We start from the raw sequence: 15,781 nt of genomic DNA, 5'->3' as shown, positions 1-15,781 counted from the left end.
GCAAAGATCAGCGGGCCAGGGCATGAGACAGGATGGTTATGCCTTAACAAGTGTGCCTACGTGTGTGTGTGTGTGGTGTGCTAAGTTATTAGAAACAACCTTGTTGTCTGCTATGAGAACACCCTGATTGCCCCAAGTGGATAAAGACAGGAGTGCTCTTTATTAACCCTAATATTAACCCTGTTTATCACCCGTTTTTCTTTCTCGGATAAAAGGGAGGACCCCGAGGCTGGGTTAGTCTTTGCAGAAGCAATCACCTCTAGGTACCGACACTAATGCTGTCACAATGTCCTCACCCCTCCACATGGCTCCCCCTCACCCACCTTCTATAGTGTCTAGAATTAGTGCAAATTAGCATCCCTTTTTGAATTCTGAGTCTCCAGAAGCTTGATTCAGCTATCTCCTACAGCCTTGGCCAAGATCCTGAGAGCTTTTCAGGATTGTCATGTGTTTTATGGCTGCTGGTTGCCCAGTTCTCCCTGATGTCAATATTGGTCTGGCCTGGACAAAGGCAGGCTTGCCAATGACACTGGGAGAACAGTGTGAGCGTGGAGAAGGCACAGCTGTGTCTTTACCGTGCTGGGCTGCAGAAAACCCTGCTTCACATCTGCCCCCTCTGCATTGGCAAGCATGGATCTCATGACTTCAGTTCCTGTGAGGGGGACTAGGGCATGCGCTCCTGGCTGGGCAGCACATTCTCAGTGAGAAGTCCACACTGGGAAAGGAGACCATGAAGTGTGAGCCATCAGCACGCGCCTCCACCACCTGGTCACTACTTCTCCCAGGAACCCCAGCACCCCTGTTTGCAACCATCCTTCCAGGCAGCCAGAGGATCCAGGAGGGGTCAGCAGCAAGGTGCGGCATGTTGAACAGGTGGAGGGGCAAGAGATTCTAGAAGAGACAGTTTATGTTAGCTCATCCAAAGGAGAACCAGACCTGTGCTTAGGGCACAAGGAAAAGTCAATTTGTCAGAAAGTTTTTGACACCACGGCAGCGTGGTTGTGAGTATGGGCTGTAACGTTATGCAGCTTTTGTTCGATCCTCAGCTCTTCCTCATACTTGCTGTGTGACTGTGGGTCAGTTGCTTAACCACACTGAACCCTGGGGGATAATAGTATCAATTAGCGGGTTTATTTTGAGAACTAAGTGAGACCCCGCAAAGAAAATACTCAGCACAGTGTCTGCCACACAGTGAGCTCTCGCTAAATATTTGTCAAATGACTATCTGAATGGATAAAAGTGGAAAATACTAATAAATATAAACACTCACAATACTACAGCCAGGAAATGGCAGTTGTAATACCAATTAGATGTATAACATTTCAGAATTTTTCCTATGTGAATAAAGATATATATTTTTACTAAAGTGGAATATTATAGATGACTGGATTTTTTTTAAAAAGGCATTTTTTAATTTCACTGAAATATAGTTCCCATACCATAAAATTCACCTTTGTGAAGTATAATTCAGTGGTTTGACTATGTTCACAAAGTTGTGTAACCATCACAGCTATCTAATCCCAGAACATTTCCATCACTCCAAAAAAAAATCTCATGCCCTTAGCAGTCCTTCCTCATTCTCGTTTCCCCTAGCCCTTAGCAACCTCTAGTCAACTTTCTGTCTCTACTGATATCCTTACCCGGAACACTTCTCATAAATAGAATCATGCCTTCTGTGGCATTTTTGTATCTGGCTTCTTTCATTGGCATAATATTTTCGAGGTTCATTGACGTTGTAACAAGTATCCATTACCTCATTTCTTTTTTGTGGCTGAATAATATTCCATTGTATGGATAGGTCACATTTTACCTCTCCATGCATCAGTTCGTGGACATTGGTTTTTTTCCACTTTTGGCTAATACGAATAATGTGTCTATTTGTGTACAAGTTTTTGTATAGACATCTTTTCAATTATCTTGGGTAATTACCTAGGAGTGGAATTGCTGTGAAACATGGTAACTCTGGGTTTAATTTTTGAGGAACTGCCACACTGTTTCCCAAAGCAGCTGTAGCTATTTTATAACTTGTTTTTTGTCCCTTGACAGTAGATCATGACTGTCTTCTCTTATCAATAAATAGAGGTGTGCATCACTGGTTTGAGTGAATGCACAGTATTTCTTAGCCAGCTGTACCAGAGTGTCTTTAATGAATTTCCTATTATTGGGCATTGAATGATTCTATGAAACAAGCTTTGAGCATCCTCCTCGTGTCCCCAGCAGGTAAAGGACACTTTCCCAATACCCAGAACATTTTGCATCCCTCTATTTTGGCACTTGCACAACGTATTGCAATACAAACCCCCCACTCTCACCTCATCTGTCTTATCTACTACATGGTGAGCTCCTTGAGGAGATAGAACATATCTTGATTTCATCTTTATAATTATAACACCTAGCATACTGCCAGGCATTTGGTAAATGCTTGGAGAATGAATGAATAAATGAATAGAATAATGAATAAATGCAAAGATGGATGGATGGGAGAATGAATGAATAGAGTCATGGACTGTGGAGGAATGGAGTTCGATATTGTAAGAACATTCTGCCCACAGAACCCTGCATCTAGAGGTAATGAGTTCCCTGACCCTGGAGGTGTGGGACAGGAAGGTGAGTCACTTGGCAGGAATATTGTAAAGTCAATTTTGGCATCAGAAGGGAGACTGGATGAAATTTAAGATGATTCCAAACTTGGCAACATGGAGCTCTATGAAATAGAGCCCAGGGAATCTGAGAGATTTGTCCTCAGTTCCCCAGCTGAGCAGCTGTGGGGCTGGGAGCTGCTCTCAAAATTTTCAGGCTGGTTCTGGGAACCTCACAAAAACCTCTGTAAAGACTGGTCTAAAGTCTTCCTTTGCTCGTGCCTCCCTTTGGGACGATCACAGTGCACTAAGGTTATAGTCCAGGAAAGGAGAAACCCTTACGTAAGAAGAGTCTGTGACTATCTTAACGGTAGAGTTTAGTCCCTGCTGCTCAGATAAAAGAGGGCAAACTCTGGGAGGTGTGGCTTTGAGGCTCAGAAAAATCCCTCAGTGATCTTTGTAATGGAGAGAGTTTTTCTGCTCTTTCCTGATTAGACCATTGGGTAAGAGATGGGGTGTGAGTTGGGGGCTGGGGCTGGAAGGGGGTGGGAGCTGAGGGGCGGGGCGGGAGCTGGGGCTCCGGGGCCTGACTGCACAGCCCCTCCTACTGGCGCAGAGACCTGCGGGCCCAAGAGCTGCTGTCCTTCCACCATGTGTCTCTTCGCTCTGGTCCTGGTCTCCCTGGCCACTTCCACAGCTTGGGGTGAGTCTTTCTGAAATATAAATCGTGGGACACATTGGAAATACTTGTCTTGAGACTAGGTGAGAGAGATGTTTATGGGAGAAAGGCATGACACACCAGTTCAGCAACAGAGCACCCTCCAATCTTGGAGTGCCCAGCCCAGACAGCACCGTCCAGGGGAGGATAAACACCCAAGACCTCAGCCGCCTCAGCCACACACACAGGAGGGCACCAGCTAACCTCATCCCTCCAGATGAGGACTTGGAAGTACTCAGTTTATTTCCCCTTGATATCAGTCCAGATAGGCCAAATCCTGGAGAGTGGCTTAACAGAATATAGACATTGACTCTGGCACCAGAGTGTGTGGGTTCAAGTCCCAGCTCTGCACTTACTAGCTGTGCGTTCTTATGCAAGTTAGTTCACTTTCCTGTGCCTTAGTTTACCCCTCTAAAATGTGGATGACACTAGTACCTACCACACTGGGTTATTGTGAGGAGGAAATGTAAAGAGCATAGTCCCTACTATGAAGTGAGTGCAAAATAAGGGTTCATAAAGAAAAGTGGATGTTTTAAAATATAGTATATTAATAGAAGTTTGAAGTATGATAAGACCAACAGACCAGAAGCAGACTGCCATTGGAAAGATAGTCTGTTACTCACAGTTCCCAAGGGGAGGGGCATGTCATCCCCATGGTGGGCCACAAGGTGAAGCACTGGCGGGGTCAGGAGGCAGCGGGAAGAGGAGGAATTGTGGACAAGATTTTCTATCCTGGTTTCTGGGGAAGGAGGGGCTGAGAGAGGATAAGCAGGTTTAGGGTTGGGAAAGGAAACAGTTCCAATGGGCTCTGGGGCCTCAGAGCTGTCTGCAGTTGTCAGGTACCTGGCCCTGGAGTGATTAGGGCAGGATCCTGATAAAGAGGGTGGTTGGGGTGTGGGCTGTGGCATGCTGGAAGGACAAGCTGATTCCCACCTCTAGGAATGGCTGCCTCTGGGAGGGGCAGTCCCTCCAGGGTCCACAAGGCCCCAGATGTCAAAGCATCAAATATAGACACTAAGGACATGGTTAATACAAGGGTGCAGCAAGGGACCTCAGAACACATCTGTGCCATTTGATGGATGGAGAAACTGAGACTCAGACAGGGAAATGGCCTTGTCCAAGGTCAGCTGGAAAATCATATCTGGACTCTCTCTGTGACTCCTGAATCCAGAGCCAGTGCTCTGGCCATCAGTGTCCTGACAGCCCAGGCAGATCTGGATTCTATCTTCTTTCTGGTGGTATGACACTGTGAGACACCTGGAACTGAGTGTAAGGGCCGAATCAAAACAAAATTAGGAGGGATTACTCCTTTACCAATGGTTCCCCCTTTAGCAAGGCCATCCCATTTCCATCTTTAGAAAGTCCACACTGGCTGCCTCCATTTCCTCAGCTTCCTCGTCAGTAAAATGAGCATATGGACAGCTCCCTAGCCAGGCTTTTGAGATGATTAATTTAAATGAACTGGAATGCACATCCGACACACAGGAAGTGCTCAGTGTATAAACGTTACCTATAACATGCGTGGTCACTGCTACTCTTACCATTACTGCTGATGCCTCTCACCACATCACCCACTTTCTCACCCTTGGCATCTGGCTTCTCTCCACTTCATCTTGCTTGAAAATTATCATTGGACATTTTTCTATAAGAACAAATCTGGATTATTCTTTTCTACTCTGGCCACACACTTGAAGGGAAAGGTTGATCTTTTGTCTATATTTAAAGGAGAGCAATTGGGAGGATGAGAGACTAGAAATCATTTCTTATGAGGAATGCTTGAACAAACAGAGGATGGATCAGAGAAGACCTGAGGGATGGGCACCATCAAGTGTCTGAAAGGCCGCCTGCCCCATGACAGCTCAGGATGGTCCCACAGCAGCTAGAACCAAGGCTGATGGGGAAGCTGCAGGGAGGTGAGTTTCTAGCTCAGTGAGGAAGCACTGCCTGCTCCACACGAATGGAACAGAGAGGAAGCTGACCCCCGTCTCTCCCCCTCTGGACAACCCTGCTCAGAGCCACCAGAAGAACCCTCTTCAAGCTGGTTGTGTCACTCTCCTGCACTCCAGAACTGTTCTCTGCTGTTTATTCACCCACTAAATAAAGCCCAAACCCTTCGCCTGACATTCGAGGCCCTCCCAGACATGAACCTCTCTCATCCCAGGATTCTTTTCCCCTTCCCATAGACTCCCTCTGGCTCAAATGGGCCATCACTCTTCCTCGGGCAGGCCTTGCATTTTGTTGTCTCAGAGCCTCGGCACATTCTCTTCTCTGCTTTATACCTTTAAACTCCCTCTTCCATCCTCCCTGTTCAGCCCTCCCCCTGCTGCAAGTCCCAGCTCCAAGGTCACGGCCTTCATGATGCCACCAATAGAAGCCCTCGCTCCCTCTTCTAACTCCTGCAGGACCTTACTGGTCAGGACACTGACCACTTTCCTCCCAGCAGGAGGGTCAAATATGTATGTGGCTCACTCTCCGTACAAGGTTCAGAGCTTCTGAGAAGAGGGGCCGCTCTTGTTCATCCTCCCATCCAGCATGCAGCTCAGCGTCAGGATCCTAGTGGATAATTGTTTCCAGAGGCTCCTGAGAGTAGAAACCCAGTGTCTGTTCACTCCCAGCAGCTCTCATTCATGTATTTACTTTTCACTTGCTGCTGTTTTACCTCCAATTCCAATTTGCTCCTTTAGATAGTCCTATGAGTTAGGAAGGATAGTTAACGTCATCTCTCTGTTGCATAAGAAGAAACCGAGGTTTAGAAACTTCAGGTCACTCATTCAAGGTCACATGGCGAAGGTGACAAGACCCACCTGGAATCCAGTTCCAAACTTCCCCCTCTGACACAGCCTCATTTCCTCTCGATGTCCAGCAGGGCACCCATCCTCGCCGCCTGTTGTGGACACCGTGCAGGGCAAGGTCCTGGGGAGGTACGTCAGCTTAGAAGGATTTGCACAGCCCGTGGCCATTTTCCTGGGAGTCCCTTTTGCCAAGCCCCCTCTTGGATCCCTGAGGTTCGCTCCGCCGCAGCCTGCAGAACCATGGCACGTCGTGAAGAACACCACCTCCTACCCTCCGATGTAAGCCGGGATGGGGGGGTTTTGGCATCTTTCAGTGGGACGTTTGCCTCAACGTGGTGTGGGAAGGAGCCAAGGCAATCCTCTGAATGGCTAATACTGTGTTCTGGAATCCTCAAGATACTGTAGATCCTTAAAGACATTCCAGAAGTCCCACAGCATTCTAGAGCCCTGTACTCAACACATATTTATTGAGCACCAACTGTGTGCCTGGCATGTCCTCAGTTCCTGGGATTCACTAGTGAACAGAACAAAGATCCCATCTTCATGGAGCTCGCATTCTAAGAGGGGAGACAGTTAATAAACAGCATACAAATTAAAATATGAATTATGTAATGTGTTAGAATATGAAAAGTGCTTTGGAAAAAATTAAAAGGTGGGCAAGTACGAGGAATCAGAAGGAGTGGTTCTGTTTACTGCTGTCCTGAACTTTGCCATAGTTGGTGAGTGGGGTGGGCCAGGAGGTGTTGTGTGGGGAGTCCTACGGGGTGTTAACCAGGCAAGTTCTCAACTCTCAGGTCTGTCTAGACACCTAGTCACTTACAACGCAGTGGTTATATGTCCTTGTCACTCTGGCCAATTGGGCAAAGATGCCCCAGAGGACCCCCCAAGGACGCCTTCCATTCAGACCTTATTCATCTCAGCAAAGCATTTCAGGAAATTTTCAGGATCCCGCCTCTTGTTGCCTTCTTTTTGTTTGTTTTTTAATTTCCTCTTCTCTACTCTTCCGCCTTCCTTTGTTCCTTCCTTTAAAAAATATTCATTTTTTATTTCCTGATTGCAAGTGTAATACGTACTTATTACATAAGAGTGAGGAAGCACAGGTAAAGAAAGGTATGAAAATGAAAAACACATATGGTTTCACTCTGGAGAGAACTGCTACTCATGTTTTAGATACTGTTTTTCTAGTCTTTTATCTGTTGCATATTTTCTCCCTAAAAAATGGAATCACAAAATATTCTGCACCCACTTCAACATGTGTGCATGTGTTTTTTTTCCACACCAGAAAGGAAATTCTCAGACACCAACTGGGTGTCCAATGACTCAACTCAATCCTAACACTATTTACCAGGAGATGGTATCAGATACCACAGGTTAAGAGCTTAATCCCAAAAGACTGCCCTCTGCTTCAGACGCCCATCACAAGTCCAGGTTGCTACCTGTGCTGCTGACCGACCAGCTATATATCAGATGTTCCCATGACCCCCTTCTTGGGTTCCATTGATTTTCTAAAGTGGCTCACAGACTCAGGAAACAGTTTACTCGTTAGATTACTGGATTATTATGAAGGATATAAAAGGATATGAATCATCAGCAGATGAAGAGATTCATAGAATGAGGCTCCGAAGAAAGGAGCTTCTGTCCTTGTGGAGTTGGGGCCTGGCACAGTGGCACGTGGAAGCATTCTGGTTCACCAACTGGGAAGCTCTCCAAAGCCCCGTCCTTTTTTTTTAATGGAGGTTCATTACACAGGCACGATTGATTTAATCATTGATCATTGACCATTGATTCAACCTCCAGCCCCTCTCCCTTCCCGAAATGTCGGGGGAGTGAGACTCAAAGTTCCAACCCTCTAATCACTGGTTGGGTTCCTGGCAAACAGCCCACATCCTTAGCTGAGGTTCAAAAGTCACCTCATTAATATAACAAACACAGCTCTATGGTTCTCATCTCTTAGGAAGTTCTAAGGGTTTTAGGAGTCCTGTGCCAGACACTGGACAAAGAACAAATAGATATTTCTTATTATAATCACAATATCCCATCACTCTATACAGATAGCTTGGATCTCTCCTTTGAACACTTATAGGTATATCATGAAGATCATTCTATGTCATTCAACATTACAGCCTTACATTTAATAGCTGCATTACTTTGAGTATTGAATCATAATTTGTTTACCTGATCTCTTATTTGGGGTCATACCTGTTCTTAATGTTTTTGATAATATATATAGCACTCTCATGAATAACCTATAGCTAAATCTTCATGTGCAATCATAAACATTTTTGGAGAGGTTCAAAGATATGGCATTTCTGAGTCAAAGAATATACACCTATCATTAAAATTCTCTCCAGAGTTTTCCAATTACACTCCTTCCATTAATGTTTGAAAAGCTCCATTCTCCAGACCTTTGGCAATTCTTGGGGTTTTTAAAATATGTTTTCTTGACAAACGGCTAGGCAAAAGTTTGGCAACAATTATTATTATGATAAATATGTGTATATATATATATATATATATATTTGCTATTTACTTTGCATTTATTTGAATACCAGTGATGTTCACTCTTTTCTCCTTTTTCTGATATTTGAATTTTTATTTTGTGAATATTGTGCCCCTTGCTCTTGGTTATCTGGCGAATTTTCCTCCAGGATGGAGATCAGCAAGTTGTCTTTGCAGGCTCTAACTCTGACACTTGACAGCTGTGCCATCCAAGCACTTTAGTGCCTCTGTTTCCTCATCTACACACTGGGGGCAGTGACGCCTGCCATCTGAGTACATTGAGATCAGAAAATGTAGCTTATAATATCCTTGGAAACATAAGCACTCCATAGTATGGATCTTTCTGGCTGTGTGAAGGAAGGATTTCTAACCTCCCTTTGCCTAAATTTTCTTGTCTATAAAATCTCGATAATAATAGAACCTACATCATGGGGCTGATTTGAGGATTAAATGTGTTAACACACCAGGAGTACAGCACCCGATATACTGGGAGGATTCAGGAAATGTTACCAATTATAATTCATGTTGGATCTTTGAGATCAGTAATTAGGGCTACCAGTAGTGCTTGCCTGGCATGGGGGATGATAGAATATTAGTATGTCAGGTCTGCAAACATTTATAAAAATCACTCCCTCACCTAGACCTGGGAGATTGAAGCCTGGAGCAGGGAAAGATTTAACCAAAGGCCACACAGCAACTTACTGGCTGTGGGAGGACTAGAACACAGTTCTTTTAATGTAGTCCAACAAATATTTCATCCCTGATCTGTTGTATACCCTAAATGCCTGCCCGTTGAGTGACATCTCATGATTTACGGAAGTCTCCCCTTGACTAGAACTCCTGGTTTACTTGATGGAGGAACACGGTCACACTGCAGTTTATTCATACAGAGCCCAGCGGAAAGCCAGGCTGTGTCCAGAACATGAAGGAAATGGTCCTTTCCCAGATGTACATGCAGCCTCCTCTCCTTGACCCAGAGAATCCCGAAGGCTCTGGGAAGGGGACAGGTACCAGGCTTCCTCACTATACACAATCCTGGAAGACATTAGTGAGCCCCACAGCCCCCACCCGGATCCCCAGACAGCCACCTGCCCATTCCATTGTCTCAGGTATGGTAAGAACCACTCTATTACAGGACTAAACTCCCAGTCGAAGACCCAGCCTGATCATAACAGACATCTTCTTGCTTAGTTCTGACTGAATCTCAGGAGTTATTCTTTCCCGCCCCTCCCCATCAGGTGCTCCCAGGACCCAGTGGCGGGGCAGATGCTCTCAGACCTCTTTACCAACAGAAAGGAGAACATTCCCCTCAAGTTTTCTGAAGACTGTCTTTACCTAAACATTTACACTCCTGCTGACTTGACGAAGAAAAGCAGGCTGCCGGTAAGCAGTGGGAACCACAGGTCAAAACAAGTGAGTTCCAGCCTCCAAGATCTTCTGGCGGAGACTGGAAGAGGTTGAAGGCAGTTTGGAGTGGGGACATCACCAGCCAAGGCTGTTTCAGGGGTCCCAGGGCTTTCTTTATCCACCACAGCCAGACCACTTGACCACAGGAAACTGCGGGGGATGAAAATTTTTCCTTTCTTCCCTTCTAGGTTCTTTGGCTGGCCTAAAAATTCAATTGACATAAGACAGATTATCAGGAGAAAAACAAATTTAATTTCATATATACAGGAGCTTACAAAAATTTGAGCATCAAAGAACTGAGCAAAGCAAGCAGCGTTTATACCTTTGAGACAAAGAACCAATTATTTTTGAAGAATTGACAAAGCAAAGGGGTTTGGGTTGGAGTAGAAAGTTAAAGAGGAAGTAACAAAGTTTGTTTATACAGCCTTTTCAGCCTTGAACTCCCTATCTCTGGTGATAAAGATGCCTTTTACCCTCCAGGTTCAGGGAGGGTACCCTTCACTTGGGAGATTTATTTCTTGCTTTCAGGGAAACAAATGTGGGCTAGAATGTCCTCCTCACACTGGTTGTTTCCTAGGAATTTTTCTTAAGTAAGTTTATTTTAAAATAATCAGTATAGCAAAATGACATATTTTGAGTTGGCTTATTTTGCTCCCTTTCAACCTCAGTTTTCCCGGTGACAGACATAGGATCTTTTGGGGAGTTTGCTGTACATCTGCAATGTACCTCTCAATTTTTCCAAGATCTCTTATGCTAATAGGGGAAGCATGATTACTCTTGGTTGCTAGATTGGGAATCTGACACCCAGAGTAGCTAAGACATATTTTCTAACAAGGTTAGAAGTGAAGGAATCTTAGAGATAAGCCAACAACCCAACCCTCCTTTTACAGGTAGAGAAACTGAGGCCCAGAGAGGGGAAGGTGAGGTCACACCTAAGGTTGGCAGAAATGAAAGCCACAGTCTTCTGATTTTCAAACCAGTGCTCTTTGACACAGACTAGGAAATTGTGCCTGTGTGTGGTTTTCCCTCAGCACACAAAGATCAGTCTATGACATTGTCCTTTGATGGAAATGTGGGGGCAGAATGTGGGTCAATCCAGAAAGCACTTTCCTTTTCCTTTGCCCAAGTATCTAGGATTTTGTTGTAGCTAATTCTCCCTCTGGTTGTCTTAGGCATGGGATGATGACTCAGTGAGTCAGCACGTCCTGAGTAAAGGGAGGCCCAGAGATGGGGCAGGCTTCCAGACCAAGCTGGAGGGTGGGGAGGGTCTGCTGGAAATGAAAGGGATTCCTGGGGTGGAGAACAGAGGAGTGTGATCACCCAGCCATCCTCCAGGACACAGCTGGCATGATGCCCAGGAGTGGAGGAGGCATCTGTGAACTTGTGACTAGAAGTGGCACTGCACATACTTGGCCCAAAGAGATGGGGGCAAGGGTTCACTCATTCATTCATTCATTCATTTTTCCATTATGTACTCAGTGCCCCGTATACATAACTAGACATGGGGGTTAGGAGAAAGGAGGAACATAAAACCATTACCAAGCGGCCCTTGCCTTTGAGGATCTTACCATCTCACCTGCACAGACAGAGAGTAATTTCTTCAGCAAATCACTGCTTACCAGCTGTTGGCTCAGCCTTCACTCAGAGATGACTCAAAGTAGGTCCCTCCACCCCGAGGTAGTTAGGGATCAGAGGTGTGGGTGGAAATGGGCTCTGGGAACCTGGAGGCAGGAGAATCTCTAGTTATAACACAGATTCTGGAATTACTCAGTCTCATTTTAAATCCTGGTTTTGCCATTTGCTCTCTAAGAGACCTGGATCTGTTTCCTCACAACTGCAATAATCACGTATGAGTATTCAACGATGAATATCAAGGTTTAACTCAGTGCCTGACAAAGTATACAACCAAGTGTTCCTGACACACCACTTAGAGTTAAAGAGACGATCTTACTCCTTCCCTAACAGCTGACCTACTGCACTGTGGCCATTGGCAGCTCAACATGTGGACTCTGGAGCCAGACTGCCTGAGTTCAAGTCCTGCTTCCACCTCTTATTAGCTGTGTCACCTTGGGCAGATTAAGTGTCTCAGTTTTCCTGTCTGTTAAATGAACAATAGTAGTCCTTACCTCAAGGATGGTTTATTTGTAAATGCTAAGAACAATACTTGGCACATAGTTTGTGCTATGAGTTCTTTTTTTAATTAAAAAAATTATTCCCATATTATTATTTTAGCCTCTCTCGCTTCCCTGCTATGTGAGATCTTTAAATGCAAGAGCCATGTGTTATATAGTATGTCCACTCTCATCCTTAATTGTTATCACATTCACTGGCATATAGTAGGTTCTCAGATCGTGTTAGTCAAATGATTGAGGACTTCTTAGAGGAGGGGGCTTTAAGGCTGGGCTTGGGAGGATGGGTAGAATTTGGAGATGCAGAAGAATTAGGAGGAGGCAGAGGGAAGGCATATTAGGAAGACATAACACTGGGGGCATGTGTGCTTCTTGAGATAATCATTCACACATGAGACAAGTTTAGTTCACTGCATAAGAGGTGACTTAGATGAAGCTGAAGGACAAGGGCTGCAGCATGCAGAGTATGCTGAGCTGGGTGAGGGGTCCGGGCATGAGAAAGACGGGAGTCTTGGGGAGAAGATGACACCCTTAGCCTTGAATATGCCCCTGATGGTGTTCTCAGCATGAAGATCCCTGGGAGGAGGTGGCACTCAGGCTGGGAAAACAGGCAGGGGCAACCAGGGGCGGGGGCCTGGGCCCTAGCTGAGAGTGTTGGGGAGGAAAGCAACTGCCTGCTCCAACTTTGGGGGCACTGGTGGACTTCATGTAATGGCCTCTTTGGGTCATCGCTAAGAGGTAGGCAACCAAACCAGATGACCTCTCGAAGTCCTTCTCAGATGTGATTCCTATAACCAGTGATGTTTCTTCCTCCCTGTCCAGGTGATGGTGTGGATCCATGGAGGTGGGCTGATAATAGGCGGAGCATCAACCTATGATGGGCTGCCTCTCTCTGCCCATGAAAACGTGGTGGTGGTGACCATTCAGTACCGCCTGGGCATCTGGGGATTCTTCAGGTAAGATATTGGACTCTCCACACTGCACATTGGCCCCCAAAGCAAGGATGCTAGGACCTAGCACTGGTCACGTCAGCCCTCAAGGGGATCTTTGCTAAATTCCCAATCCCTTCATAATTGGGCTCCACCTACCTTCTCCTTCCCCAGCCACATTGGTCCACTGCTTCTGAGCTTTTGCATGTGCTGTTCCCTAGCCTGGAATGCCCATTCTACGTGATCAACTTTTATTCATCCTGCAAGATCCTACTCAAATGTTTGTTGTTAGTGCTGTTGAGTCAATTCTGACTCCTAGTAACCATGTGAGGAAGAATGGAACCCTGCTCTGTCTCTTTGCATCACCCTCTCATCTTTTGGCACTGTACCAGACTGTGCTCTGCTTCTATTTATGAGGTTTTCATGGACAATTTTTCCAGAAGTGGATGGCTAGGTTTTTTCTTGGTCAGCTTTGGTCTGGAAGCTTCGCCAAAAACTGTTCAACATAGGTGACCTTGCTGGTATTTGAAATACTGGTGGCATAGCTTTCAGCATCACAGCAACATGCAGCCACCACAGTATGACAACCAACAGATGGGTGGTATGGTTCCCTGACCAGGATACAAAACTGGGATACAATTGTGAGAGCACTAAATCTTAACCCCTAGACCACCAGGGCTGGCTAACTCAAAGGTTACCTCCTCAGAAATACTCACCACCTTTTCACCTGTGCTACTCGAGCACATTGCAACCTCTAAAATGCCAGTTAGCATGCAGCATAGCAGTCAGAGGCTTACACATCTTATCTCGTGGGGCAGTAAGGAAGACACAGACTCATGGTAGGAGCTCAGTGAATTCTGTGGGTGAAGGAAGGGGTGGCTGGAGCTGGGAGGTTGTCGAAGCATCTGATCCCAGTGGACAACCCTCCCAGGGAACATCAGGTCCACTCATCACATTTCCTTCTGCTTTTGGCATATTCGTGAGTCAAGGCCAGATTTTTCCTCACTGAGTCTCCATGGAAACAGAAGCAGGTTTCTTTCAGGACACAGTTACTATGAGCCTTTTCTGAATGCACCAGCCCCAGGACCTCTGACCCTGAGATGCCTGATGGGTGGGATGGGGGAGGAGTGTGCTCCTGACTGGAAAGAGCTGTGGAGCTGGAGGAGGGTTATCCCAGGTGAGTCATGTCCCAGGATGTATTGTCTTCATTGAGACTCTAATCTCTTTCACCCATGGCCCATTTCCTTGCTTCCCATTACAGTAAAACAGCTACATTAACCCTCCACGCTTCCCCTCCCAGTTCATCCTCAAACCTATGTCAATCAGGTTTTCACTTCAACCATGCCATCAGACTGTTCTGGTCGAGGTTACCAATGACCCCCCAGCTCATGAGCCAACCTTGGCAAACATCCACACACCATCTTGGCAGCATCCACAGACAATCACTCACACGTTTTTGAAATGCTTCCTTCTATTGGTTCCCGGCCACCTCCTAGTTCATGGATTGCTCCTTCTCAGCCCCTTCTCGGGAACTTCCTTGTCCCCATCCTAGGGCTTCTGTGTATGTCTCCATCTCCCTTTTCACTGCTGCCCTGAGTGACCTCAGGGGGCACTTCCATAGCTCCCTATTTTAGCCCCAACTTCTCCTTTGACACCCAGATGCACATCATCATCTACTTCCTTCTACCTCCTGCTGCCTCCATGGGATGTCTAAAGGGCACCTCACACTTCATGTGGATAAATTTAACCCTTGACTCCTAATGCCCCTCCCCCCAAAACACTCCCAATTTCCCCACAGTGCCCTCTGCTCAGCTGTTGGCAGCTCCATCCTTCCGGTTGCTCAGGGTAAAGGCCTCTGTCAGCCTTGCCTCTCTTCTTTTTCTCACAACTCACATCCAGTTGGTCAGGAAATCCTCTGGTTCCACCTTTAAAGTGTATTCAGAATCCAGCCCCTTCTCAACTCCTCCCTTGTTACCCCTCCTAATCAAAGCCCTCTGTGTCTCTCTCCTGGATTATTTTAATAACCTCCACTTTTATAATTTTGCTGCTTTTATACTCTTTCTGATCTGTACAGTAGCCAGAGTGATCATTTAAGCCATAAACAGAATCTGATCCTTCCCCTGCAGTGGCTTCCCTCCTTACTTACAGTGACATCGACGTCCTCACCAAGGCCCACAGGGCCCTCTCTAGTTGCATGTCCTACACTCACATTTTGATCACTGGACCCTGGGGCCTTTGCACTTGCAGTTTTTCTGCCTAGAAATCTCTTCTTCAGATATGTAGAAGGCTCTGTGCTCACTCAGGTCTCTGCTCAAATGCCACAGCCTCAAAGAGGCCTTCCCTGGTCATGTGATCTGAAAGAGGACCCCACTGCCCCACCCCTGCCTTTCCCCTTACCCAGTTTTATTTTTCCTGAAAGCACTGTCTCTATCTGACATTGTATTCTATACTTATCTCTTTATTTGTTTATGATCCATGGTGTGAGCTCTGTGTAGTCAGAGGTTTGCCTGTTTTGTTCTCAGATGGGCTCCTGGCTCTTAGAACAGTGTTTTCACACGGTAGATGCTCAATAGATAGATGCCAGATGAAGGACTGTAGAGTCCACAACAGAACAATGCTGCAGGAGAGGAAGGCAGGTGAAGACCCCTGTTTCAGGGCTGTGGAAGCCTCGTCTCATTCCAGAAGGCTCACCTAGAGCCCCCAGCCCCATCTACGGTCCTGAGAGCCC

At 46.1% G+C, this 15,781-nt stretch overlaps 1 protein-coding gene across 2 annotated transcripts in view; it reads left to right on the top strand.

The window, feature by feature from the left end:
• The first annotated feature begins 3,230 nt into the window (after positions 1-3,230).
• LOC131396006 (liver carboxylesterase 1-like) overlaps positions 3,231-15,781 on the top strand; it is a 31,951-nt gene continuing 19,400 nt past the window's right edge. Inside the window, exons 1-4 of one of the 2 annotated variants that reach the window (XM_058527840.1) lie at positions 3,231-3,282; positions 6,164-6,368; positions 9,827-9,971; positions 12,947-13,080. In XM_058527840.1, coding sequence (XP_058383823.1) covers positions 3,231-3,282; positions 6,164-6,368; positions 9,827-9,971; positions 12,947-13,080 — 536 coding nt within the window. Of the gene's footprint in view, positions 3,283-6,160; positions 6,369-9,826; positions 9,972-12,946; positions 13,081-15,781 lie in introns of both variants that reach the window. The other variant, XM_058527839.1, reaches the window with a different exon arrangement.

The sequence above is a fragment of the Diceros bicornis genome, chromosome 32 (assembly GCF_020826845.1).
Source record: "Diceros bicornis minor isolate mBicDic1 chromosome 32, mDicBic1.mat.cur, whole genome shotgun sequence".
Lineage (NCBI taxonomy): Eukaryota > Metazoa > Chordata > Mammalia > Perissodactyla > Rhinocerotidae > Diceros > Diceros bicornis.
Note: the sequence above shows the minus strand (reverse complement) of the source record. Positions and strands in the feature narration are given on the sequence as shown.